Raw genomic sequence first — 27550 nt, 5'->3', positions numbered from 1 at the left:
CTATAGTTCTGAACATACAGATCTTTTACCTCTTTGGTTAGGCTTACTCCTAGGTATTTTATGGTTCTTGGTGCAATTGTAAATGGGACCAATTCCTTGATATCTCTTTCTGTTGCTTCATTATTGGTGTATAAAAATGCGACCGATTTCTGTACACTGACTTTATATCCTGTGACTTTGCTGAATTCATGTATCAGTTCTAGCAGGGTTTTGGTGGAGTCTTTCAGGTTTTCCATGTAGAGCATCATGTCATCTGCAAAGAGTGAGAGGTTGACTTCTTCTTTGCCAGTTTGGATGTATTTTATTTCATTTTGTTGTCTGATTGCTGAGGCTAGGGCTTCCAACACTATGTTAAACAACAGTGGTGAGAATGAACATCCCTGTCATGTTCCTGATCTCAGGTAGAGATCTCTCAGTTTTTCCCCATTGAGAATGATATTAGCCTTTCTTTCTTCTTGAGATAGGCCTGGATGGCAATGTATTTTCCTGTTAGGACTGCCTTTGCTGTATCCCAAAGGATTTGGACTGTTGTGTTTTCATTTTCATTTGCTTCCGTATATTTTTTAATATATTCTTTACTTTCCTGGTTAATAACCTATTCATTATTTAGTAGGATATTCTTTAACCTCCATGTATTTGGGGGCTTTGTAAATTTTTTCTTGTGGTTGGTTTAAAATTTCATAGCATTGTGGTTTGAAAACATGCATGGTTTGTTCTCAATCCTTTTATATTTGTTGAGGGCTGTTTTGTGACCCAATATGTGATCTATTTTGGAGAATGTTCCATGTGCACTTGAGAAGAATGTGTATTCTGCTGCGTTTAGATGAAAAGTTCTGAATATCTCTGTTAAGTTCACCTGGTCCAATATGTCATTCAGAGCCATTGTTTCCTTATTGCTTTTTGTCTAGATGATATGTCCATTGTTGTGAGTGGAGTATTAAAGTCCCCTACAATCACAGTATTTTTATCTGTACATTTATTTATGTTTGTGATTAATTGATTTATATATTTGGGTGCTTTCATGTTGGGGGAATAAACATTTATAATTTTTAGCTCTTCTTGATGGATAGGCCCCCAGTTATGATATAATACCCTTCTTCATCTCTGATTACAGTCTTTGTTTTAAAGTCTTAGTTTGTCTGATATAAGTATGGCTACTTCGGCTCTCTTTTGACATCCAGTAGCATGATAGATGGTTCTCCATCCTTCACTTTCAGTCTGAAGGTGTCTAAAATGAGTCTCTTCTAGGCAGCATATAGATGGATTTTGTTTTTTTATACATTCTGATACCCTTTGTCTTTTGATTGGGGCATTTAGTCCATTTACATTCAGAGTGATTATTGAAAGATACAGATTTAGTGTCATTGTGTTATCTGTAGATTTCATGCTTGTGGTGATGTCTCTGGTCCTTTGTAGTCTTTACTGCTTTCTACTCACACAGTCCCCCTTAGGATCTCCTGCAGGACTGGTTTAGTGGTCATGAACTTTAGTTTTTGTCTGGGAAAGCCTTTATCTCTCCTTCTATTCTGAATGACAGCGTTGCTGGATAAAGGATTCTTGGCTGAATATTTTTCCTATTCAGCACACTGAATATTTCCTGCCACTCCTTTCTGGCCTGCCAAGTTTCAATGGACAGGTCTGCTACTACCCTTATGTATCTACCCTTATGGTTAAGGCCCGTTTGTCCCTAGCTGCTTTCAGAATTCTCTCTTTATCTTTGTATTTTGCCAGTTTCACTATATGTTGTGGTGTTTACCTGTTTTTGTTGATTTCGAAGGGACTTGGATGTCTGTTTCCTTCCCAAGATTAGGGAAGTTCTCAGCTATAATTTGTTCAAATAAACCTTCTGCCTCTATCTCTCTTCTTCTTCTGGAACTCCTATGGTACAGATATTATTTTGTTTCGTTGAATCACTTAGGTCTCTAATTCTCCCCTCAAGATCTAGTAATTTCCTTTCCCTCTTTTTCTCAGCTTCATCATTTTCCATAATTTTATCTTCTATTTCACCTATTCTCTCCTCTGTTTCTTCCATCCTTGCTGTCACTGCATCTCGTTTATTTTGCATCTCATTTACAGCATCGTGACTATTTCTTAGGTCCTTGATCTCTGTAGCAATAGATTCTCTGCTGTCTTCCATGCTTTTTTCAAGCCCAGCCACTAGTCTTATGACTATTATTCTAAATTACTGTTCAGATATATTGTTTATATCTGTTTTGAGCAATTCTCTGGCTGTCATTTCTTCCTGGAATTTCTTTTGAGGAGAATTCTTCCATTTTGTCATTTTGGCTGAGTTTCTGTCTTTTATGTGTTTTTAAAAGCTTGTTATATGTCCTGTACCTGTGAGTACTACTGTATTAGATAGGGATCATACACTATGCAGGGCCTGGCACTTTAGGAAGTGTTTTTGGAGTGTGTTGCATGCCCTCTGTTGCGCTTTGGCTGCTCTATCCCACTGCTCATAGTGGTGGATTGTTTGGACCTTCCACCAGATTTGCTTTTATTTGTTTGTTGAAGTAACTCTGGAGAAAAGGGGTGGGGGGAGCCCTTATCCCACACAAAGAAGGAAGTGAAAGGGGCAAAAAAAGAAAAAAAAATATCAGGCAGAGAATCAAAGAAACTATAAGGCTTAATCCAGAGAGAGAGGAAAATAAAGAAGAAGGAGATACAGAAAAGGTGTAAAAAGAATAGAGTAAAAATGCCTGATTAAACAAACAACCAGAACAGAGAAATAAAGAAAAAGGATATATTTATATATAATAGGAATTGACCAAAAATCAAATCAGAAACTATGAGCCTGATTCCATAAGAAAGAGAAAAGGAAAAAGAGAGAGAGAGAGAGAAGAATAAAAAGAAAAAGAAAGGAAAAATGAAAACGAAAGAAAAGTGGAGGGGGTGGGAGAACAGTAATATGCAAGACCACAGGACTGTTGTCTGTTGGCACCTGGGACTGGTGGCTGGTCTGGAGGAGAGGCCATCTGGTTCACTCAGTGACAGTTCCACTTCAGTAGATAAGCAGTTACCTAGCACTGAGGAGCCAGGTTTGGTGTAAGCGGATCCCGCCTCCACTGGGGGCTGCTATTCTGTTCCCTGAAACCCCACCATGTCAGTGATGGGCAAAAAAATGGCAATACTCCAGTCTCTCCTCCCTAGACAGGGTGTCTCAAGCCATGCTATTCAGGCAGCCCTCACAGAATAGTGTGGGCAGTCAGCTTGCCCTGCTTCACGGTCTCTCACGCCTCCTAGGCACTCAGCTGTGATTCAAAACCTGATGTCTCACAGGATCCCACCCCAGGTGAACCTGGTTCTGGAGTAGTGCCAGTCCACCCAGCCAACAAAGGACCTCTGGCTGGTGCCCACAGGGTCTTTTATCCTTGGAGGGAGCAATAAACCCACTTCCCACAGTACTCAAGGGAAGGGACTCTTATCTCCCAGTGCACCCCTGAGATCCCTACTGTGCTCTGGGGCTGGCTCCCTCCCACCAGGCACACGCACACAGGAGCAGCTCAGGTCTGGAGAAAGTTGCACACCCCTGAAAACTCTGATCTTTGACTTGTAAGCCTGTTTGCAAAGTAGAAACTGGCTCTCTCCATATTTTTTGTTCCCCAGTCTGTGGCCCAGAGAGGTTTTTCTCTTATCCAAATACAATCCCACACTTCCACAGCCTCTCTTTCTCTTCCTTTTGTCCCTCCACAGAAGGACATCCCCCTCTCCGTGCCTACGCCACCCATTTTATCTCTCCCAATTTGCATACACGCACCTCTGTCCCGCCAAGCTGTCTCTTTCCACCTGCGGAGATTTTTCTGTCACTCTGCAGCATGTATTCCTGGGTGTTCCAAGTGTTCCAACCTCAATACAGCTGTGTTTGAGGGACAAGGGAAATTCCAGTCCTCCTACCTCTCTGCCATCTTAACTCCTCCCTAGAACTTAAATTCTGTATACATCCTAATTTTGTTTAGCCTCTGGATATGAGCTTAACATTAAAGAATAATCAGAATTTTCCAGGTTAAGAGTTGACAGATCCAGGGAATGAGAAATTCTGATGATGAATCAGGGAAATACAAATTAAAACCACAATGAGATACCACCTCACACCAGTCAGAATGGCTAAAATTAACAACTCAGGCAGCAACAGATGTTGGCAAGGATGTAGAGAAAGAGGATCTCTTGCACAGCTGGTGGGAATGCAAACTGGTGCAACCAGTATGGAAAACAGTATGGAGGTTTCAAAAGATTAAAAATAGAACTACCTTATGACCCAGCAATTGCGCTACTAGGTATTTATACAAGAGATACAGGTATGCTGTTTCGAAGGGGCACATGCACCCCAATGTTTGTAGTAGTGCTATTGACAATAGCCAAAGCATGGAAAGAGCCCAAATGTCCGTTGACAGATGAATGGATAAAGAAGATGTGGTGTACACACACACACACACACACACACACACAATTGAGTATTACTTGGCAACACCAAAAAGAATGAAGTCTTGCCATTTGCAACTATGTGGATGGAACTAGAGGGTAGTATGCTAAGTGAAATTAGTCAGAGAGAGACAAATATCATATGACTTCACTCATGTATGGAATTTAAGATACAAAACAGATGGACATAAGGGAAGGGAAGCAAAAATAATATAAAAAGGAAGGGGACAAAACATAAGAGACTCTTAAATACAGAGAACAAACTAAGGGTTGCTGGAGGGACTGTAGGTAGGGGGTGGGCTAAATGGGTAAGGGACATTAAGGAAGACACTTATTTGGATAAACAATGGATGTTATACATAGGGGATGAATCACTGGAATCTACTCCTGAAATCATTATTGAATTATATGCTAACAAACTTGGATGTAAATTAAAAAATAAATAAGTAAATAAAAAAAATTCTGATGATGATAAGTGGATGTATGTATGAACTCAGATAAACCCAGTTCACTTCTCACCTCCTCTGGCTTACTAGACAAGGTGCTTTGCCCATCGCTGCTCCTGTTCTGTTACTTGTACCACCGCCTGACATCCCCTCCTCTTTCCCTCTGCCAGTCCAAACCTATACTCTCTTCAAAGCTCACCTTCCCTCTCACTTCTTCCAGGAATCATTTTCTAGTCATCTAGCATTCAGAAATCTTCTCCCTTTCTGAAATACTTAAAGCCTTGTATCCTCAAATCTAGGAGCTAATTACATGTTGTTGTATTCTGCATGTGAATCTCTCCTCTCCCATGGGGAACTTTGGACTCTCCAAGAGAGACTTCGTGTGTCCTACTTATTTTCTAGACTCGCATCTTTGCAACCTTGGGTAGTTGATAAATAATTATTTATATTTCCCCTTCCTTGCTTTAATATTTAAATTCCTAAAAGTCTTCAGCCTAAGCTTAGTCCTGTATCTTCTGAAGGTACAAATACATGGTAAAACACTTTTTACCACATATGGAAACACATCTTAAAAACCTTTTCTTTTTTGCTTTATACTTACATTAAATATCATGGATGTCTTTAAGATTAAGAATCTTGAAAATTGCCTTAAGCCGGGTGATCTTGTGTAGTACACGGCAGGTTGGGGAAATAGAAAGTATGAAGACAGACAGACTGTGACAGTTACTTCACTCCAGGAAAGAATCATGTTTCAAGAGTGAATTGCCATGCAATAAAATTAATGAATGTGATTCTAGAATCATTGCATTTTGTCTCACTGCATTCCTAGGTATTGTCCTTTCCAAATACATTTCTTTAGCAGAGGCTGATAAAATGAGGAGCAGAGACTCTGTAAATAAGGTGTAAAGTGCTATTGCTGAGCCTGTGTCTTGCTTTCCTGTAGTTGGGGAGCAGACAGTTGTGCGGAGTTTTCCCATTGCCTCCATCACCAAGGAGAAGAAGATTACGATGCAGAACCAGCTCCAGCAGAACATGCAAGAGGGACTGCAAATTACATCAGCATCCTTTCAGGTATTAAGAAAGGGAACCATTCTTCTGTTCAAAAGTTCTCTGGCACCTGGGTGACTCAGTCAGTTAAACATCTGGCTTCAGCTCAGGTCATGGTCTCATGGCTCGTGAGTTTGAGCCCTATATTCAGCCCTATATTTGTACTGATAGCTCAGAGCCTGGAGCCTACTTCGATTCTGTGTCTCCCTGTCTGTCTGCCCCTCCCCAACTCACACTCGCTCGTGCTATCTCCCTCTCTCTCCCAAAAATAAATAAATGTTAAAAATATAAAATAAAATAAAGATAAAAGTTTTCTACAAATGATGTGGCCACTTTCTGTGATCATGGAGTCCAAAGTTAGAAGATAAGGAGGATTAGAGGGTCTGAGAGGGTAATCTTCAACTGAGTAAACCCATGAATCATCTTGTACTTAATCCCTCACTTCCTGAATCCTTTGGCCAACTGAGTACCAAAAGATTATCTGTCAATATTTAGATCTCAGAAATTCTGACACACACAATTGACTGTTGTTCTCTGCCAACTCATACCTTTGTGTTTGATAAAAGCTTTAGATAGAAAGCAATTCTCTTGGCATCTCTTTCAGAAGGAAGTGCCCTATGGCCCTTCTGTGGAAGAGATAAAACTCTAAGAATTACACTCAGGGCTAAAGTACTATTGGTACTAAATAACCTCTAATTAAGCAGAGAATTTTCTAGGGGTTTTTGAACATATCAGAACTTATGGAATTATTGATGCAAAACAGACACTGGGGGCACCTGGGTGGCTCAATCGGCTAACTGTCCAACTCTTGATTTTGGCTCAAATTATGATCTCACAGTTCATGAGATCCAGCCCCACGTCAGGATCTGCACTGCTTGGGATTCTCTCTTTCCTTCTCTCTCTGCCCTTCCACTGCTCATTTGCTCACTCTCTCTCTCTCTCTCTCTCAAAATAAAAATAAGAATAAATTTTTAAACTCTGACGCTGGAAGAGTGATCTTTTCTTAGTTTTTCCTTTTTACAATTCTGAGTCTGTGATATTTTGCTCTTCCTATTTTTATGCCTTGTCTCTGACTTCTCAGATTTTTAAGTGCTCCAATTCTTGCCTCATTCCTTCTAGCCAGGAAGCCACCCCTAGAACCTCCATGTGCTTATTGTGTGAAATGTGAGGCTGCTGACCTCTAAACTCCAGACCTTCTCCCATCACCTGGGGAGAGAAGCCTCCGAAGGATTTCTTCACTGTTCCAACTGCCAAAGGACTTTAAACTAGAATATTGCTTGACTATACTGGTTAGGATTCTAATCAAACAGACTTTTTTCTTACTAGACTTATGGTATCTTGGGGTAAGAAGAGACTTCCTGTGGCCAAATTCCCTGTCTAGAACCAACAGTTGAGGAAAAAAAGAAGGACATGTTACCTGTTTCATCCACTATAAGTTAATTTCCCTATCCCATCATAGAAAAGATGGTCTTAAAGAAACCCAACTTTAAGATACATGATTTTCCTTACCAACAAACCATCTATGACAAGTAAACCTTTCTGAGCTATTTTTAAAAAATAAAACATTATATTCCATGATATCCAAGGTCCCCTCAACCTCTGGACTTCTGCCATTTAGTATTATTTTCTTTTACTTCAGTAACTTGAGGAGAAGTTACCTGGAAATCCTTAATGCCTCTAATGTATTTTATCTCTTTTGTCTCTAGTTGATTAAAGTAGCGTTTGATGAAGAAGTGAGTCCAGAAGTAGTAGAGATCTTTAAGAAACAGCTGATGAAGTTCCGTTATCCTCAGTCCATTTTCACCACCTTTGCTTTTGCTGCTGGACAAACTACCCCACAAATAATTTTACCCAAACAGAAGGAAAAGAACACCTCCTTCCGGTAAGAAGACAGTCAAGTTTCTTCATTTCAGCGTTTTCATAGCTGACTGTCAGGGGAAGTGACCTATCCTGGGGGTCAGTGTATGCATAATTGCTCGTTTTGTTTGCCATTCTGTCAAGCCCATTGGACCAAGCTCAGAAAGTTATAGAACAGCAGCACTGATGTATGTAACAAGTTTCAGCAACTAAAAGCTACAAGAAGTTTTGACCAATATGTCCATTGCTTATGATATATTTTTAGAGAGTGAAATTCTGTTTTCCCTTTTCCCCATATTAATCACTTTCTAACTGCCTTTGAACAATCCCTTCAGTTTTCTTTGATGCCCAGGCCTACTAGACAGTTTTTCTTTGACCTAGAGATGGGAGCCTTTATTTTTTCTTTTTTTATAACTTTTTCTTTTGATACAATTTCAAATTTACAGAAAAGTTACAACATAATACAAAGAATTCCTGTATACCATTTACCAAGATTCACCAATTGTTTGTTTTGTTCCATTTTATCATTCTCTCTCATATACATTGTTTTCTAAACCACTTGAGTTATACGTATAATACCTTTTTAGCCTTAAATATATCAATATATATTTTCTAAGAACAGACCACAGTATATAACCAGGAAACTTAGTTGGTATAAAACTTTCATCTAACCCAGAGTCCTTATTCAAATTTTGCTGATGATCCTTTATAGCTACATTTTTTTTCTGCCTAGTACAGAATCAGGCATTGCATTCACTTGTCATATTTCTTTAAAGGAACCCTTATTTTCTGATGAAATTTTTAGTAATTTATGTTGAAACTTTTACATTTCAGTTATTACAGAATAACAATTGCATAAAAATTGTCTTCAATTAGTGATAAAATATAGGAGCCAAAAGTTGAGTTCATTCACCATTAATCACCTAGAATTTGGGCATCTGCCAGTACAAATTACATATTAGGGAGGAGCATGAAGACTTTGGAGAAAAGCCCTTCCCTTTGCCTGAAAGTAAGATAAGCTAGAGATTATATAGAAGAGTTGAGGACCCAGAGAGTGTGTCATTACTAAATGGCATAGCTGACCACCTGTGCCACTGTTACCTGCTAAGTGAAGGAGACCATGCAGATCCAGAAATGATACATTGAAACACGAACAGCTTCCTAGGTATTTACAGTGGTGAGGCCAGCAACTTGTCTTAGCACTGTGGAATCACAGAGGAGCCTGTGATATCTATTATCCCAGCCTTCTATGGAAGAAACAAAATTTGTGTGGCATTTTATGTTTAGAACCTATGGACTAGGAAAGGAAATATATGCGCACACACACACACACACACACACACACACACGTATACCCACATACAAAATCAACCTTACTGTATCAAGCTTATGCTATTCACCTGCAACAGAGACATAGCAATTTTAAAATTGAAAACATCTTAGAATTGTCTTGAGTATGTAAGCATTTACAGGGTCAGAAGGCAGGACACTATGCATACACACTTAAACATGGTGCTAACTATAATTATCATATGATCTCAAAGAAAAGCCTATGAGTTAGTAGAAAGAGTTTGAATCAGTAGAGAAGGGGGCAGACTGGCTTCCATGCAGGAGGACTGCTACCGGCAATTTGTAGGAGCTTGTGGGAGCAGTGGCATGGATAACCAGAGTGCACTGAGGGGCATGTTTGACCAAAAAGCCAAACTGAGTTTAGATTTGGGAAAGTAGCTTATGTCCCACTCTAGGTTCTTGCACTTGTTGCCTACAGCCCTCCTGATGACAACAGTGTTTTATAGGAAATTAGTCTGCTGCCATATAAAAAATGATTTAAGAAGAACAGACTTGCTGAAGGTCTGGACAATACTAGTAGCTGTGGGAATGGAGAAGAAATAAGTTGAGCTGTGTAGGTATCAAAAAGTGTAAATGGTGTCTTCCTATTAAATTGATGTTGTCTTTGGTTTTATGACTTACAGTATCTTCTCAAAGACAATTGTGAAAGGTGCCAAAAGGGCAGGAAAAATGACAATTGGGCGGCAGTATTTATTGAAGAGGAGGACAGGGACAATTGTGGAAGAGAGAGTGAATCGTCCTGGATGGAATGAAGAAGATGACGTATCAGGTATGTGAGTCCTTTTTCCTTCATGACTCAGTTTTATTCTTTCTTCTTATATGAGTAAGAATAAGAGACTTATGTCGTTTCCCTTAAACCTTGACTCACAAGAACCTAGATCTCATAAGAAGATTGGAGGCACTTACTAGCTTCTCAGAATTGGAAAAAAATATTTTATTTTCCCAATATTCCATTGTTCAGCTAAGATTCTGTTAAATTATGTTTCTCTGTTACTAAATCCACAGAGGTCGGGGCGCCTGGGTGGCGCAGTCGGTTAAGCGTCCGACTTCAGCCAGATCACGATCTCTCGGTCCGTGAGTTCGAGCCCCGCGTCGGGCTCTGGGCTGATGGCTCAGAGCCTGGAGCCTGTTTCCGATTCTGTGTCTCCCTCTCTCTCTGCCCCTCCCCCGTTCATGCTCTCTCTCTGTCCCAAAAATAAATAGACGTTGAAAAAAAAAATTTTAAAAAAAAAATAATAATAAAAAATAAATCCACAGAGGTGGTTGGCCATTGTTACGTGGGTCTCATCAAAGGGAGAAAGAAACCCCAGTGCATAGAGAATTTAGGTATAAAGTAATCCCCAGTACCTTGTCATTATGCAATAAGAATAAGGAAACAAGGACATTGGGTATTCAAAATTAAAGATTTGTGTTTGGAATGAGAACATTGTGGATACTCTTAATCAAAATGAGGGACCAAAGATGAAGGGATCCTTAGATGGTAAGAAAAAAAATGCCTACTACATATTCAAAAGAACAGAATCTGAGAAGCTAAGATTCTTCTCGGTTGGGAAAATAGAGGCAGAAAAACAGTCACAAAATGTCTGTTTTCTATTTCTTAACCTACTACAGAGTATGCTTATGGAATTAACACTAGGGATAATCTGATCTAGTAGGAGGCAGGATGCCTTTGCACCCTTTTTCTTTTCAAGATCTTAGAATCAATCACCAGTAACTATACCACTACTACTTCTACTACTAATAATAGCAAAGAACCTTTTGAAGAAAGAAACCTCATGTTTTAAGAGATCACTAGCTAAAGGTCTCCATTTCAGTATGGGTAGCTACATACTCTGAGAGCAATGAACAGACCCACTATGTATTACTGAAACAACCATTTTTTGGAATTCTGGCCTCTTTACAGTCACATGGAAAGCCATAAAAAATTATCCATCACTACTGACTCTTCTAATTTGAAGTTTTAATGATTACACAAAAGAAAAACTATTATTCTATGATAATAATGCCACCAAAACACCAAATTACATAATGTTCTGTGCTTCTCTGAAAATAAGAGGCCAACACAAAGCTGATACCTGATGATATGTTTGCATTGTGAAGTTTACGAACTAAAATACAAAGTCTTGTATTTGTAGGGATAAGCTGTTAGGGTTTTTTTTTCTTTTTAAATGGAAGAGAGCCTTATTATTTCCCTTGAGGTTACATATCTTTGAATACATATCCAAAAATTCTGAAACTTTAATTTGGCTTCTCTCACTGTAGAAATAAATAAAAAAGTAAATTAGGACAGTTCTTAACATGGACTTTTTTTTTCAGTTAGAACATAATGGTACCAATTAGGAATGTTGGGTTTTTTTTAAATCCTCCCTAAAATGCTTGATTATTGGGTAAATCCTTCCACATCTAAAATCTTAAGAGATTCTGTAACCTGTGATTGCAACATTGTGAGGGAGTTTCCCATGTGTACCACATCCTCTGACAAAATATTTTCCACAAAAAAGTATAGTGTCTTGATACCCCTCTAAGAAAGGTCTTTTCCCACCAGTGAATTTCTGCTTAATCTAGAAATTTCTAATAAAAGTTTATGTTCTGAAAAGTTAACTGAAATGTGGATGATGAAGTTTGTGTAGAGATTATATTAAAGATAAATTTTACTGATGAGTTAGCTTCTGACAGAGTTTGAGTGTTTATTTTATAGAGTCCTAAATAGAAATCACTATACTTTGGCATTAGTAAACAAGCTAGATTGAAACAGAAAAATACGGCTAATGAATTCAAAATTATATTGTTTTTAGAAACTTTGAGTTAATTTCCCTGGCATTTTTTTAAAGTTTATTTATTTATTTATTTAAGTCAATTCTACACCTGGGGCACTTGCATGGTTCAGTCAGTTGAGCATCCGACTTTGGCTCAGGTCATAATCTTGCAGTTTGTGAATTCAAGCCCCACATTGGGCTCTCTGCTGTCAGTGCAGAGCCTGCTTCACATCCTTTGTCTCATTCTCTCTCTGCCCCTCCATTGCTCATGCTCACCATCTCTCTCTAAACTAAATAAAGCATTTTAAAAAAAAAGAACCATGGGAATCTATCCCTGAAACCAAGAACACGCTGTACACACTGTATGTTAGCCGATTTGACAATAAATTATTGTCATAATTAAAATTGTTTTAATTAAAAGTTTTTTAATTAAAAACAAAAAGAAAGAAAGAAGGCTCTGCACCCAACGCAGGGCTCAAGCTCACAACCCCAACACCAAGAGTTGCATGCCCTTCCAACTGGGCCAGCTAGGTGCCCCTTCCCTGGCATTTTAAGTTAATTTCCCTCACGTTTTGAGCTTCTGATATTTTATTTCTTGACTATCCATTACCGTTTTAATTTATGTTTGGACATAATGATTCTTCAAAGAATTAATATGATTTAAACTGTGACATACATAGTGCCTGTAGCCCTAATATAAAACTCTCTTGGTTTAAGAATCCTCTTCAGAGGGAAGCTTTTAATCCTCTACTTTGAGCTATATCATTTTTTCAAAATCTGTTTCTGCATTCACAGTTTCAGATGATAGTGAACTCCCCACAAATACCACTCTGAAGGCCTCAGAGAAGTCTACAATGGAACAGTTAGTGGAAAAAGCTTGTTTCAGAGACTATCAACGTTTAGGTTTGGGAACCATAAGTGGCAGCTCTTCTCGCTCAAAACCAGAGTATTTTCGAATCACTGCCTCCAACAGGATGTATTCACTCTGCCGGAGGTAAGTCTGTTAGTGGCCTCTAAAAAGACACCTTTCCTTTCTTCCATTTGAGTCTTGAATGGGCTATTTGTCTCCATAGCCCAGAGGGAGAAAAATGCCAGAAAACTAGGAGCAAGATCTCCAGGGAAATGTGTGTTTAAGAGGTACTTTTTATGCAGCATGAGTAAGCATCTCCTTGGCATTCTCAGAAGTATAATTATATTACTGAACAGTGCCTAGATTAGATCAAAGAGTGAAAGGTAAAAGTTTTTGTCTCCTATATGATTTTTTCTTGTCTTTCTCTTCCCATTTGCATCTTTTCTAGCCTCTATGCCTGAAGATAAGTTGAAATAAAAATAGGATTTGTGCAGGCAGATAGGAGAGATGAAGGTCTGCTGTAGGCTAGGGGTCCACAAACTTTTTCTTTAAAGGGCCAGATACTATATATTTTCAGTTTTGCAGGCCATATGGTCTCATTGCAGCTACTCAACTCTGCCAAAAAGCAGCCATAGATGGTAAGTAAATGAATGGGCAGGCGTGTTTTGGCCCACGGGCTGTAATTTGTTGACCCAAGTGTAGGCAGGGTTTTCTTATGCTGTCTAATTAGAATATTTCCAAGGGAAAGTACTTAAAGAATGTAAATGAATATGTTTTCTTGTTTCTATTCTTGTCATCTCTCACTGTTTCCTATATCAGTAAGGCCCTATTTCATGCTTTATATTTTTTAAAACTACATTCTGCCATGTACAAGTTTAATCATTTTCATCTCTGGGTAAGCTGTTTCCTTTGCATTCATAAATTCTTGCTTTGATTAAACAGAATAATGCTGTGAAAGCACTTTGTACATATTTTAGAAAGTTGTCTTAATGTTACTATTAGTTTCAACCCCACTGTTCTTAAAGAACTATAGATATCTCATTTTAAATGACAGTTTAAATTTATAAATACTTGGCCAACAGATGAAAAGGTACTCAGCATCCCTCATCATCAGAGAAATGCAAATCAAAACCACAATGCAAAATGGTGCAGCCACTCTGGAAGACAGTATAGAGGTTTCTCAAAAAGTTAAAAATAGAACTACCATATGATCTAGTAATCGCACTATTGGATACTTAACCAAAGAATATGAAAACACTAATTCAAAAGGATATATGCATCCCTATGTTTATAACAGCACTATTTACAATAACCAAATTATGAAAGCAGCCCAACTGATGAATGGATCAAGAAGTACACACATACACACACACACACACACACACACACACACACACACACACACACATATGCACACAATGGAATATTACTCAGCCACAAAAAGGAATGAAATCTTGCCATTTGCAGCATAGATCTAGACAGTATAACATGTATGGATATAGAGAGTATAATGCTAAGTAAAATAAGTCAGTCAGAGAAAGACAAATACCATATGATTTCACTTGTGTGTAGAATATGTATTTCACTTATATGTAGAATTTAATAAACAAAACAAATGAACATAGGGAAAATAAAAGAGAGAGAGAGACAAACTAACAGACTCTTAACTATAAAGGGCAGATGGTTACCAGAGAGAAGGTGGGTGGGGGGACAGGTGAAATAGGTGAAAGAGATCAAGAGTACATTTACCTTGATGAGCACTGTGTGGTGTATACAATTGTTGAATCACTATATTGTAACCTGAAACTAATTGAACATTATTTCAACTATACTGGAATTAAAATTAAGAAAAAGAAAAAAGACCAAAGACATGCAGGATTGAGTGAGAGGTTTAATATGATTGATGCTTCTGTTGGAGATAATAGAGGAAATGCCAATATTAAAGAACTAACTGCAGGGAATTTTTCAGAATTGCTGAGAGAAACCAGTCCTCAGGTCCAGGAAGCCAAAATGAATCCAAAGCAAATAAGTCCTCATCTAGAGGTATTGAACTGAACCCGCAGAACATCTAAGAAGAGGACACCAAGCAGTCAGAGAAAAGAGAAAGTTCACCAAAACAGGAATAGCAATGATGAATGACATTTCAGTATCAACAAAGTAAGAAGGCAATGGAATCAAATCTTCAGTAAGCTAAAGAAAATAATCATCAACCTAGGTTGTACACACAACAAAAGTATTTTTCAAAAATAAGGCAATTAAAAGTATTTTCAGAAAAACAAAAACATATATAATAAAAAATACCATTATGAAGCTTGAGAAACAAGTGGTAAATACAGTTTGAGATTTGGGCCAAATAAAAATTTTTCATTAAGTACTGAAAGATTGTGATTCTGTTGAGTATGCAATAATTTTCCTGGATACTCTATCCTTCTAATTAAATTCTTTTTGTAGATAGTGTAAGTCGTGGTGTCAAGGTGTAATGTCCTGCTGTTTGGGAAGCATGCTATCAAAATCCTGCCTGCCAGTGAGAAAACAGACCTCATTTCTCATTTTGATCTGTCAGAAACAAAATAAAATAACAGACCACTTATTAGAGCCCTTGTAATAAAATGTTTATAGTGATATAAAATAATATATATCCCTCAAATAATATATTAGGAAGAAAGGAGTGGAATAAAAAAAATAATCCAAAAGAAGGCAGAAAGGAGAAAAAAGGGAACACAGAACAGATGGAACAAATAGAAAGCAAATGGTAAGATGGTAAATTTAAATTCAAATATATCAGTAATTACATTACTTATCAATTGACTAAATGTTCCAATTAAAAGAAAAATATTACCAGAATTTTGTTAAAGCTTTATGCTGCTTTAAAGGGAGATATCTAATATACAAGAATTCAGAAAAGTCGAAAGTAAGAGTACAGAACAAATACACCGTGCAAAACTGCCTTTTACAAAATCACACGACAATTCATTATGACCAAGTGGAGTTTATTGTAAGAATACAAAACTGGCTTGAAAATTGAAAATCAGTATAATTCACCATCTTAAAAGAATTAAAAAGAAAAAATATGTTGCATTCCAGGAGGGGAATCAAAGCAGAAATGGCTACTGTGAGCCTGGTCCAAAGCATGCAGTGATGGAAGGTCCTGGAGACAGTACATGGTGGGACAGCCAGACAGAAGACTCCTCTAGGCCAGAGAGGCAAGGGAAACTGTAGGGGCGTGTGATCCTCAAGCCCACCCCTCCCTCCTCCTATGGAAATTCGTGCACAAAGCTTGAATATTTGCCTCTGGGGGGATCTCAAACTCAAGTGCAGAACTTGCAGAACAAGTAAACTGTGAAAATGGGGCAAAAACATCTCCAAATTGATAAATTTTTTTATTCCAAGAAAAAAAAGAGAAAAGAAAAATATAAATTCACTATATACAGAAAAGCACTTTATAAAATATAATGTGCATTTATGATTTTTAAAAGAAGAATTCTTATCAACTTAGAAATATAAGGGAAGCTCCTTATCTAGTGTCTAAAAAATCCTACAGCAGAAATTACTCTTTGAAAGTAATTGTAATTGAAAACTTTTACTCTGAGATCAGGACAAGGTAAGGATGCACACTATCACGACTTCTACTCAGTGTCATACTAGAGGTCCTAAAAGGTGCCAAAAGACTAGAAAAAGAAACAATAAAAGGCATAAAGATTGAAAAGAAGGAAAACTATCATTACTCACAGATGACTTGCTTGTATACTTAGAAAATCTGAAGGAATCTACAAATAAACCTTTAAAATTAATACATGAATTTAGTTAGGTCCCTGGTACAAAATTATTATACAAGAATTAGTATATACATAGCAAAGGTAAATAATAAAAAAATGAAATTTTAAATGATGTTATTTTGGTACTGACACTACTTAGAGTAGCTCTAAAAAGCATTACTTAGGAATAACTCTAATGAAAGATATACAAGACCTCTATGTGGAACAGTCAGAACAATATTGAGGACCATTAAGGATATAAATAAATAGATATTTCATGTCCTTGGGTATGAATACTCAGTACTTTAAAACTGTAATTTTTCAGGGCACCTGGGGTGGCTCAGTCAGCAAAGCATCCAACTTGGGCTCAGGTCATGATCTCACAGTTCATGAGTTTGAGGCCCACATTGGGCTCTCTGCTGGCAGCATGGAGCCTACTTTGGTTCCTGTTTCCCTCTCTTTCTGCCTGTCCCCAACTCATGCTTTCTCCCTGTTTCAAAAAATAAATAAAAACATTTAAAAAACCCTTTAAAACTATAATTTTTCCAGAAATTGGTCTATAGATTCAGTGCAGTCCCAATCAAAATTCCAGCAAAATGTTTATGGAAATTAAAAAGATGATTCTTTTAATATATAAAGAGCATATAAACTTTAATATATAAAGTTATATAAAACTTCAGAAGGTCAGGAATAGTCAAGATAGTCTTATAGAATAATACTGTAGGATATCTAGACTTTTTATAAAGCTACAGTAATTAAAATAGTATGGGATTGACACAAGGATAGTCAAACAGACCATTGGGGAAAAATAGGGAATATAAAACAGCTCAACATATATGGACACTTGATTTAAGGTAAAGATAGCTCTTAACAGCAGTCAATAAAAGATGTTTTTTCAATATGCTGGATATCCATATGAAAAAAAAATTAATCTTGTCTCCTGCCTTATATCATACACAAAAATCAATTCCCACTTGTCTATGGGTCTACATGTAAAAGGTGAAAATAATAAAGCTTCTAGAAGATAGAAGAATATCTTCATAACCTTGAAGTAGGAAAAGATTGCTTAAGACAGGAAAAGCACTATCCATAAAATAAAAGACTGATAAATTAAGACCTTCTGTAGATATCAGAAGAACATCAGGAAACATTAAAAGAGTAAAAAGGCAATAAAAAATGGCAGGGGACTTAAACAGGAACTTCACAAAAGAAGACATCCTGGTGGCCAATAAATATCTGAAAAGATGTTCAACCTATTAGTCTTTAGACAAATATAAATTAAAGTCCCAATGAGACTACTTTATACCTGCAAAAATGGCTAAAACTTAAAAGATTAACAATACAAAGTACTAGTAAAAATGTCAAGCAAGTGGAACTCTCATTTATTGCTTGTGGGACTGTAAATTGGTTAAACAACTTTGGAAAGCTGTCTCACAGTACCTGCTAAACATCTATGGACCATATGTGTAACCTGTTATTTGCCCAGAATTTCCAATAGAAATGTATATGTGCTCCCAAAAGATCTACAGGAATGTTCATGGCAACATTTTTCTCACATAGTCAAAAACAATAAACTACTCAAGATCAACAATAGAAGAAGAGATAGTGTAATCACATAGTGGGATACTATACACAATGAAAATAAACTACAGCTATATGCAGTAGCGTGGATGGATCTCACAAACATAATGTTGACTAAAAGAACCCAGATACAAAAGAATAAATTTTATTTGTTCCTTTTATCTAAAATTCAGAAACAGAGAAAACTCATCCAGTTTTTTAGCAGTCAAGGACAGTGGTAAATTTTGAGGAGGAGAGAGAAATAGTGATTGGAAAGAGATACAGGGGATCTTCTTGGATTCTGGTAATGGTCAATTTATTGACCCAGGTAGTAATGATATGGATTTTTTTGTGTTAATTCATTTGTGTTTCAAGCTCCATGTTTAAAATACATGTCTTGGGGCACCTGAGTGGCTCAGTCAGTTAAGCATCCAACTCTTGATTTTGGCTCAGGTCATGATGTCATGGTCTCGTGAGTTTGAGCCCCACATGGACTCTGTACTGACGGTGTGGAGTCTGCTTGAGATTCTCCCCCTGTCTCTGCCCCTCCCCCACTTGCCTCTCCCTGTCTCTCTCAAAATAAACTTTAAAAATAAATAATTTTTAATTTAAAAAAAATAAAAGAAAATAAATGTCTTACCCCTCAACAAGTATGTTTCTGAGTCTTAGAAAATATCACAGTAATAACCTCCTTTTGGGAGGTTATTAATATGAAATCTCTTTAGTGTAATATTTCTAAATAAACTAAAGGAAATGACTCTGAAACCTGCCTATCTTCTTGTGCTTCCTATTCTAAAAAACAAAGTACTTTGTTTTGTATTTTCCCAGTGTCATATCCTGTAACTTTATGAGCTAATCTTTTCTTAAAAATTATCAACATGTAGTGTCAATAAAATATTTAAACTTATTTTGACCTTTGAACATACTGTTCTCATAACCAAAAATCATTTGGTTTTGATTTTTAGTTCTTTCACCATCTCAGGCAGACTAATGTTAGTGTGCTCTATTCTCAGCTGTTGCTGCAGCAGACTAATGACTTGACAATTTGACTTGTCATCCTCATAAAGTTGCTATTAATCCACTAATCTTACAATCTATATTTCAAGTTGACAAAAAGTAGTGTGTAAGACAAAGGAAATCATTAGTTTAACAGAGGCCTTTTTAGTAATTCTATATAGCATTTTTTTTTTTAATTTTCTTTAAGTTTATGTATTGTGAGAGGGAGAGAGAGAGCAGAGAAGGAGCAGAGAGGGAGACAGAAAATCCAAAGCAGGCTCTATGCTGTCAGCGCAGAGCCTGACTCAGGCCTTGATCTCACAAACCATGAGATAATGACCTGAGCAGAAATCAAGAGTCAGACGCTTAACCGACTGAGCCACCCAGGCGCCCAACACAAGATTTTTATTATTTTTTTTTTAATTTATTTTATTTTTGAGAGAGAGAACACATGAACGGGGTAGGGGTAAAGAGAAAAGGAGACAAAGGATCCGAAGCAGGCTTTGCGCTGAGAGCAGAGAGCCGGACACAGGGCTCCAACTCATGAACCGTGACATCACGACCTGAGCCAAAGTCAATACTTACCCGACTGAGCCAACCAGGCACCCCAGAATTTTTATTTTCTAGGCTTAGGTTATTCCACCTGCAGTATCATTGAAGGGGGCTTATTTCAAAAAAGACTATGGATTAGTGGATAAATTAGCTATTTTCACTATCTAGGGCTTTTTTTCTCAAACCCTGAAGAACTGAGTTAAAACTAAGTTCCATGTTTAAAATACATGTCTTGGGGCACCTGAGTGGCTCAGTCATTTAAGCATCCAACTCTCGATTTTGGCTCAGGTCACGATGTCATGGTCTCGTGAGTTTGAGCCCCACATGGACTCTGTACTGACAGTGTGGAGTCTGCTTGAGATTCTCCCTCTGTCTCTGCCCCTCCCCCACTTGCACTCTCCCTGTCTCTCTCAAAATAAATAAACTTTAAAAACAGTAGGGGCACCTGGGTGGCTCAGTTGGTTAAGCGTCGACTTCAGCGCAGGTCATGATCTCGCAGAGCCCCACATCGGGCTCTGTGCTGACAGCTCAGAGCCTGGAGCCTGCTTCAGATTCTGTGTCCCCCTCTCTCTCTGCCCCACCCCGCTTGTGCTGTGTCTCTCTCTGTCTTTCAAAAATGAATAAACATTAAATAAATAAATAAATAATTTTTAAAAAATAAATAAAAGAAAATAAATGTCTTACCCCTCAACCAGTATGTTTCTGAGTCTTAGAAAATTACTGTGATACTATGATACTCATGTTCTTATATTCTCTCTCTCCCTCTCTCCCCATTTCTTTCCCTTTCTCTCTCCCATTCCCACTCTCTCACCCCATTCATTCTTTTTCTCCTTTCCATGTCCCTGAAGCTATCCTGGCCTTTTGGTTGTACCTCAAGCTGTACAAGACAGTAGTTTACCAAGAGTCGCCCGCTGCTATCGACACAATCGCCTGCCTGTTGTATGTTGGAAGAATTCAAAAAGCAGTACCCTGCTTCTCCGATCTGGAGGATTCCATGGGAAGGGAGTGGTTGGTCTTTTCAAATCTCAGAACTCCCCTCAGGCAGGTAAGCATCTCTATACAGCACAGTTGTGATCCTTTCACTTTAGAGAATTCCTAAAAATAAAGGAAGTGATATCTGGGAGTGTCAATTGTGCCCTTATATCAGGCCTTCTCTCACACACAGACTTCTCCACGGTGCAATATGAAACATGTACTATTTGACAATGTGGGTTTCCACCTTGAATTTGGCATCTTGCTAAATATGTCTGTCTATATTTGTATTTTAATAGAAATTATCATAATAGCCTTTTGTTCTAGGCTATTTTTATTTCAGCAAACCAAACTATCCACAGATGGAAACTAGAGTATACTAATCTTTCTCTTTCCTTCTGGGGAGCATCCAAATATATTTAACAGCTTCAGAGGCAAGTAGGGATTCTCTGACCCATGTAATATGAGATATTTTATCTCATTCCTACAAGTAACATGCACACACACAAACAAGTCCACAAACCAATGACCAAAATGCTGCCTTAAAAGAAACTCTCAAGAAAAGAATATTTTAGGAAGCTAGAAGAAGGCCAACTTAAGAAAGCAGATAGTACTACTGTCTCTTTTTCTGAGGATATTTTTAAGTACTATGCCTGAGGTCTTGAAGTCAGTCAGAAGCTATATTTTGCAGGCCTTTCCCATAATTTCTAGCTTATAGTAAATGTTCAGTAAAATTAAACAATAGACCACCAACATATCAGATCCAATTTAGGGATGGCTGTGTTCTTAACTCTTTGGAAATGAGGTAAGTCAAGTTCTGTGGTTCAGCGGGTAGAACCATGTGCTTTTGATGTCTCTTCTTTATTCTCGTCCATTTCCCTCCTGAAAGTTAAAAGTTGGCTAGCGTATCTTTGATCATTCAGCTGAGGGCAGCGCACACACAACATCATCATCATCATCATCATCATCATCATCATCATCATCATCATCATTATCCTGCCTGTCTTGGAGTCTCAACACTAGTATAATTAGAGGCAATTTGTTTTTAACTATTTCAACACTGAGAAATCCTCCCAAGCCACATAGTGGATATAACAGAACACAGCATATGTAAGTTACATAAAGTGAGGGAATCATTTTGGGAGCATTGATGGATATATCACTGATCATTGATGACTATGTTAATTTTTTCATTGGAAAAAGTTGAAACTATTTTATTCACTGGTTTCTGATTTTTTAATCTAATATAAATTTGCTGTATTTCATATTTTTGAGCTCACACATATGCTCACATTTTAATGTCTTTGAAATTGGGATACATCTTAAAATTGATGTGATCAGAGAGTTGTCATAGTTTAAATCGAAGAGTTGTTTTTGTTTTTAAGTTTATTTATTTATTTTTGAGAGACAGAGAGCACAAGCAGGGGAGGGGGAGAGAGAGAGAGAGAGAAGGAGACACAGAATCTAAAGCAGACTCCAGGCTCTCTAGTTGTCAGCACAGAGCCCAATGCAGGGCTCAAACTCATGAACTGTGAGATCATGACCTGAGCTGAAGTCAGACACTTCACCAACAGAGCCACCCAGGCACCCTTTAAATGGAAGAGTTTTTAATTCTTAGTACATAAAATAATGGTGCATCTTATAATTTATGACATCTTAGAGTTCATAAAATATAATAATGGCACCTTAAAGTTTATAAAATATAATTATGCTAATTTTTTGTTCAGGATGTAAAAAAAGTTGTTTATATCTGTTGTCTTTCTAATGAGTCCCCCATGATGCCTCTTTAAAGTGCCTAGGCCAATTTTAGTGATTCTTTGTTCCACACAAACCAGCTCAGACTCCCTCCAACCCAGAATTGTTCTCACATTTGTTTCCCTCCGTGCATACACAGAGGCATTCCCTCTCTGCCCTTCTCTTAGAAGGACTAGGGAATCTGGCAGTGGTTGTTGCTACCTTCTCCCCATCTTCCTCCACTCTTCCTGCAACAGACTCCTACAAGTTCATGTGCCCTGTTAGGCCTTTGTGGCAGAATTAGAAGAAAACTACTGGTATGGGTGCCGTTCTGGGATGCCTAGGGAACCCATTCCATCCTCTGCTCTCAAACAGTGGTATGGACAGGATAACTACACCAATTCTTGGAAGGACAGCCCTGTGCTGGTTTTCCAGACCTAGGCTCTTTCTGGGAGGATGGCAGAGCCATCTCTGATGATGATGCAAGCAAGAAGTAGGTGTGGTGAAACCAGTATCATAGGAGGATAGTCATTTAATAGTTTACAGCTGTAAATGGGACTGGTTTCTATATTTGGGTGTGGTAATTTGAAGATACACAGAAAGAATAAGATAGGTAGGTAGGTAGGTAGATGTCTTAACATAGAGACAGTTTGTTTTATTCACTATCTTTTTCTTTTATAGCTCCTACCTCCTCTTTAGAATCTTCCAGTAGCATAGAACAAGAAAAATACTTGCAAGCCTTACTGAATGCAGTTTCTGTCCAACAGAAACTCAGTGGCAATAACACCCTTACTGTCAGACCAGCACTTGCTCTGTCTCCAGGTAAGATTTGATAATACTTTTCTTCTTGACAACTATGAAAGCTTCATTCCTTGGGTTAGTCTCTTCAGTTATTTATACTGTTCCTTCAGTATGACCCCTTGAAGTTTTACCCTATGGGACTATAACTTTAGCTCCTTTTACCTAAAAATCAACATACCACTGTTAATGTCTAATAACAGTAACCAAATGTGGAGATTCAATTATTTTCTTTTTAAAAGAATAATAGGAGTGGGGAACATAAATAAAGTCATCTCTTTTTTCTTAGAATCTATTTTACATAGACTTTAAAGTATTATTACAAAGTGGAATGTATAAGTTGAACACCTGATTATTAAATGCTTATGTAGTAAATCATCATGTATAAGTTTGAAATTCCTGAAATTTCTGCAACCTTTTATGATTTGTAGTACAGTTTGTTTTCATTAGATTTGGATGAAGCCATTAAGACTTGTACTAATATTCTGTTTCAGTTATCATGTGATGGAACCCCAAAGGGTTCATGTAGAGGTAACCCTAATGTGTTAGACACAGGAGCATGTGACTTGAAAAGTTGGTCTCCTTGGCTTAATCAGCTATTTGAATTAGCTCAACATAAGCAGAAAGTGGCTTTTCTTGTAAAGTAACACCATGCATGCCTTGCTTCATTTATCATTAAATTCTCTGATTGCACTTGCCAAACCTAACTCTCTATAATCTTGCAAATGTGTGTATCTCTGAGGAAATAGTAACAGTGCCTTGTTATCTCTATTAAAGCTTTGGGTACTTAAAAAGTACAATGTTTGGCAGCAATTAGACATGCTACACATGAAGATAACTTTTTGTCATTTGAGTAATGTTAACCTGAACGACATGGTTTTTGTTCTTCTTTTTGGCTGACTTTCAGGGACTGAAAGGAGGACTTCAAGAATGTCCACTGTGCTTAAGCAGGTAGTGCCAGGACATTTGGATGTAAACCCATCCAATAGCTTTGCTCGAGGAGGTTAGTAAGATTGATTTTATAACTGAGCACTGATACAACCTTAAAATCAGAAAACTTTACTCTAGATAGTGATACTCTAAATCAACTAATTATGGTTCAAATTGTTCTTAATTACCCTTTTCAAAATAAATGGTCTAATTTGTTACTGGTGTTGTGGCAGATGAGTTTAGCTGCATGGGACAAAATGTATAATAATTGCTGAAATCTTAGCTATTGATGATTTTGGAAGCAGTGGGAGGTGAGGGGAGCGTGTCTAAGTGGTCAGCCCCATGAATACTCCACAATGCTTCAGGTTTGCAGGGTAGAAAGGCTGATCACCGAAGCATAAGCAGCTAGAGAGAAGTAATCCCAGACTCCAAGAGTTGTGCTTCCCCAATGCCTGTAATTTTTACTCCTGTTCTCTGAAATGCTAGTTTAGGGAACAGAAGAGAATGATATCCAGGTTACTCTTTTTTTCCCCTCTGGGCTTTTTAGTTTTTGGCATAAGGAAATAGAGAAAGGCCTGTATTTGCTCTTCTAGCCCCAAAGGAGGTCCACTTTGGTATTTGGAGATTATGTGAGATTCTTTTACTTTTCAGAGGTAATTACAGAGCAAGTATCTTGATTGTAAAACTTCCTATTTTACAATGGATTTATATAATCTTGGGTTTTTTCTCTCATGTCTATGCGATGCTGAATCCCCTTGAAAATTTACCAAGTGAATGATCCAAGTTCTGTTTGAACATCATCAGTAATGGGAAACTCATTTCTTCCTAAAAGTAGTCCCTTGCATTTGTAAGCAACTCTATATTTGTTAGAAAATTCTTTCTCATATTGATCGAAAAATCTGCCCCTATGTAACTTTGCATAATCTGCCCTCTACAGTCAGAAAATTCTAAATCTTAATCTCCCACATGCCAGCCCTCCAGATTTAAAAACTGATCTGATCTTTTCTCTCTGAGAGCTTCCATTAACTCCAAATATCCCTAATTGGAACAGTTGCATTCCACTCACCATCTTTGTCACTCAGTGAACTCTCCACGGATTTGAACTCATGCAGCCTAAGATTACATCAGATATGAGGATGGCCCCATCATTAGGTTGACCCACACTGAGATTAATATCACTTGAAATCTCTTCCCATGTGCTATTGTTCTTAACAATATACAGTACTAGCCTTGAGGGTTGGTTTTTGAACCTAAATGTACTATGTACTATACCTACAAAATTCCATCTTGTTTTACATGGACTATTGTTTTAGACTTTGGATCCTAATTCTGTCTGCCTCTGTATTAGACATTTTCCCAAGCCTCTTCTCATGCATCAGTTTGATCTCTGCTGTCATGTAATTTGTTGTTTAAAAATATTAAACAGCCAGAGCTAAGGGCAAAAGTCTTCATCAAACTAATATAGAAGCTTCCCTGAAGAAAGAGATTGATCTGTTAATATATACCAGTTCAACCTCACCTGACCCATATTTCTAAATCTCTGCCAATCTCTTTAATTTGGTATTTTCCAGTCTTTCCAAGTATTAATTATATCACAAAAGATTATATGGTTAGTTTACCATGACTCATTATAAGAATTAGTGCTTTTTCCTAAGTAATCACAAATTATCCACTAGCATCCATTCTAGAATTTAGTTCAGAATCAACATACAGGAAAGCTTTATTTTACAAAATTCACTTTTTTCCCTTTTGAAAAACCAGATTACTATGCACATCTCCTAGCAGTCATATTGGTTCTTTAGATACTTTTTTCCCACCTCATCAGAATGTTCTATAATTACAGGATTTCCTAATAGCTTTCAGCCTTTTTCACTCATCTTGTGAATTAGTGAAATAAAGGTCACTGTATTAGTTTTCTAGGGCTACCTTAACAAAGTGCCACAAAGTGGTTGTCTTCAACGACATTTGTCTCATCATTTTCTGGAAGCTAGAAGTTCAAAATCAAGATGTTGTCAGGGTTGGTTCCTTCTAAGGACAATGAGGCAGAATCTATCCCATGCCTCCCCTCTAGTTTTTGGTAGCTCACTAGCCATCTGTGGCTTTCCTTAGTTTGTAGAAGCATCACCCAGGTATCAGCCTTCATCTTTTCATGATGTTCTCCCTCTGTGTCTGTCTCCAAATTTTCCCTTCATATAAGGACACTGATCATATAGAATTAGGGTTCCATCGCCCTCTAGTATGACTTCATCTTAATGAATTACATCTGCAATAACCCTATTTCTAAATGAGGCAACATTCTGAGGTGCTGGGCGTTAAGACTTCAACATATGAATTGGGGTGGAGGCACACAGTCATATATAGCTTTATAGCTTTATAACCCATTATAGTCCTATATAGCTTTCTTTGGAATTTTTTAAATACCATTGTTTTAAAGTTTAAGATATAGGCCTCGTTCTTCTCATTTCTTTCTTGGTGAATTTGAACTAAAAGATAGTACAGTGACTTTCTCCTAAGATTCCTGCCTAGTATTTCTGTTGCCCAGAGCTCCTATCCAAATTTGGCCCAATATTGCAGTTCCCCTTATTGCTTTGTTTAGCATCTGCAAGTTTATATGGTCAGCAAGGCATGTCAGCAGTTTTTCCATGCTCTGCTCTTGAGTTTTGCCTTTGTCAACTTCATCAAGGACACATTATTTATTCCTCCATTTGGCCAGATGACTTGTAATATAAATTTCAAATGCAAAATGGTCTCATCTTCTATGTTAGCACCTAAGGCTCATGGACATTCACCAATGTGTTTCACCTACATTATCTTCTCTTTTTTAATACTGGCCTCAGACTCAGCCTTTTTTAACGTTTATTTATTTTTGAGATAGAGAGAGACAGAGCATGAATGGGGGAGGGTCAGAGAGAGGGAGACACAGAATCCGAAACAGGCTCCAGGCTCTGAGCTGTCAGCACAGAGCCCGACGCGGGGCTCAAACTCACGGACCACGAGATCATGACCTGAGCCGAAGTCGGCCGCGCAACCGACTGAGCCACCCAGGTGCCCCAGACTCAGCCTTTTTTATACAAGGGGATCCCCACTTGTGGTTACATTCTAATCATGAGTTTATTCTTTGCTATTCTCAAAAGTACCTAAAAAGCTGTATTTACCTCTTAGGGTCAAAATCTCCCATTTAATTTCTGATCCATTCTGGGCATAATGAGGTCATAATTATTATTTCTGACACCCTTCCCAAATATTTTCTTCTGAAAATTATTGTGAACTTACTGCGTTTCCTCATGATAGTTTTTTGCTCCTAACCAGATACTCATCATTCTGGTATCTTATACTAGGATCCAGAAACATATATCTTACTCTTTTATTCCATCTCCTAATTCCTCAATGCCAAAGCCTCCCAGATCTTCCAAGGTCCCAGTGGTTAACTAGAAGATGAGATACTGCTGTTTCCTGGTATCTTCAACTTCTCTGATCCCTAGAGCTGCTTCCTTTGTCTCTTCCAACAGGGTCATTCCTCCTCACATT

At 37.7% G+C, this 27550-nt stretch overlaps 1 protein-coding gene across 5 annotated transcripts in view; it reads left to right on the top strand.

Annotated features, from left to right (window-relative positions):
* The window catches only part of SBF2 (SET binding factor 2), a 482724-nt gene that overhangs the window by 413899 nt on the left and 41275 nt on the right, over positions 1 to 27550 (top strand). For 3 of the 5 annotated variants that reach the window (XM_045484467.1, XM_045484470.1, XM_045484466.1), the window contains exons 23-29: positions 5809 to 5936; positions 7619 to 7794; positions 9743 to 9888; positions 12671 to 12869; positions 20437 to 20633; positions 22976 to 23116; positions 24000 to 24095. In XM_045484467.1, coding sequence (XP_045340423.1) covers positions 5809 to 5936; positions 7619 to 7794; positions 9743 to 9888; positions 12671 to 12869; positions 20437 to 20633; positions 22976 to 23116; positions 24000 to 24095 — 1083 coding nt within the window. The remainder of the gene's footprint in view (positions 1 to 5808; positions 5937 to 7618; positions 7795 to 9742; positions 9889 to 12670; positions 12870 to 20436; positions 20634 to 22975; positions 23117 to 23999; positions 24096 to 27550) is intronic. The other 2 variants (XM_045484468.1, XM_045484471.1) reach the window with 1 other exon arrangement.

The sequence above is a fragment of the Leopardus geoffroyi genome, chromosome D1, assembly GCF_018350155.1.
Source record: "Leopardus geoffroyi isolate Oge1 chromosome D1, O.geoffroyi_Oge1_pat1.0, whole genome shotgun sequence".
Lineage (NCBI taxonomy): Eukaryota > Metazoa > Chordata > Mammalia > Carnivora > Felidae > Leopardus > Leopardus geoffroyi.
Note: the sequence above shows the minus strand (reverse complement) of the source record. Positions and strands in the feature narration are given on the sequence as shown.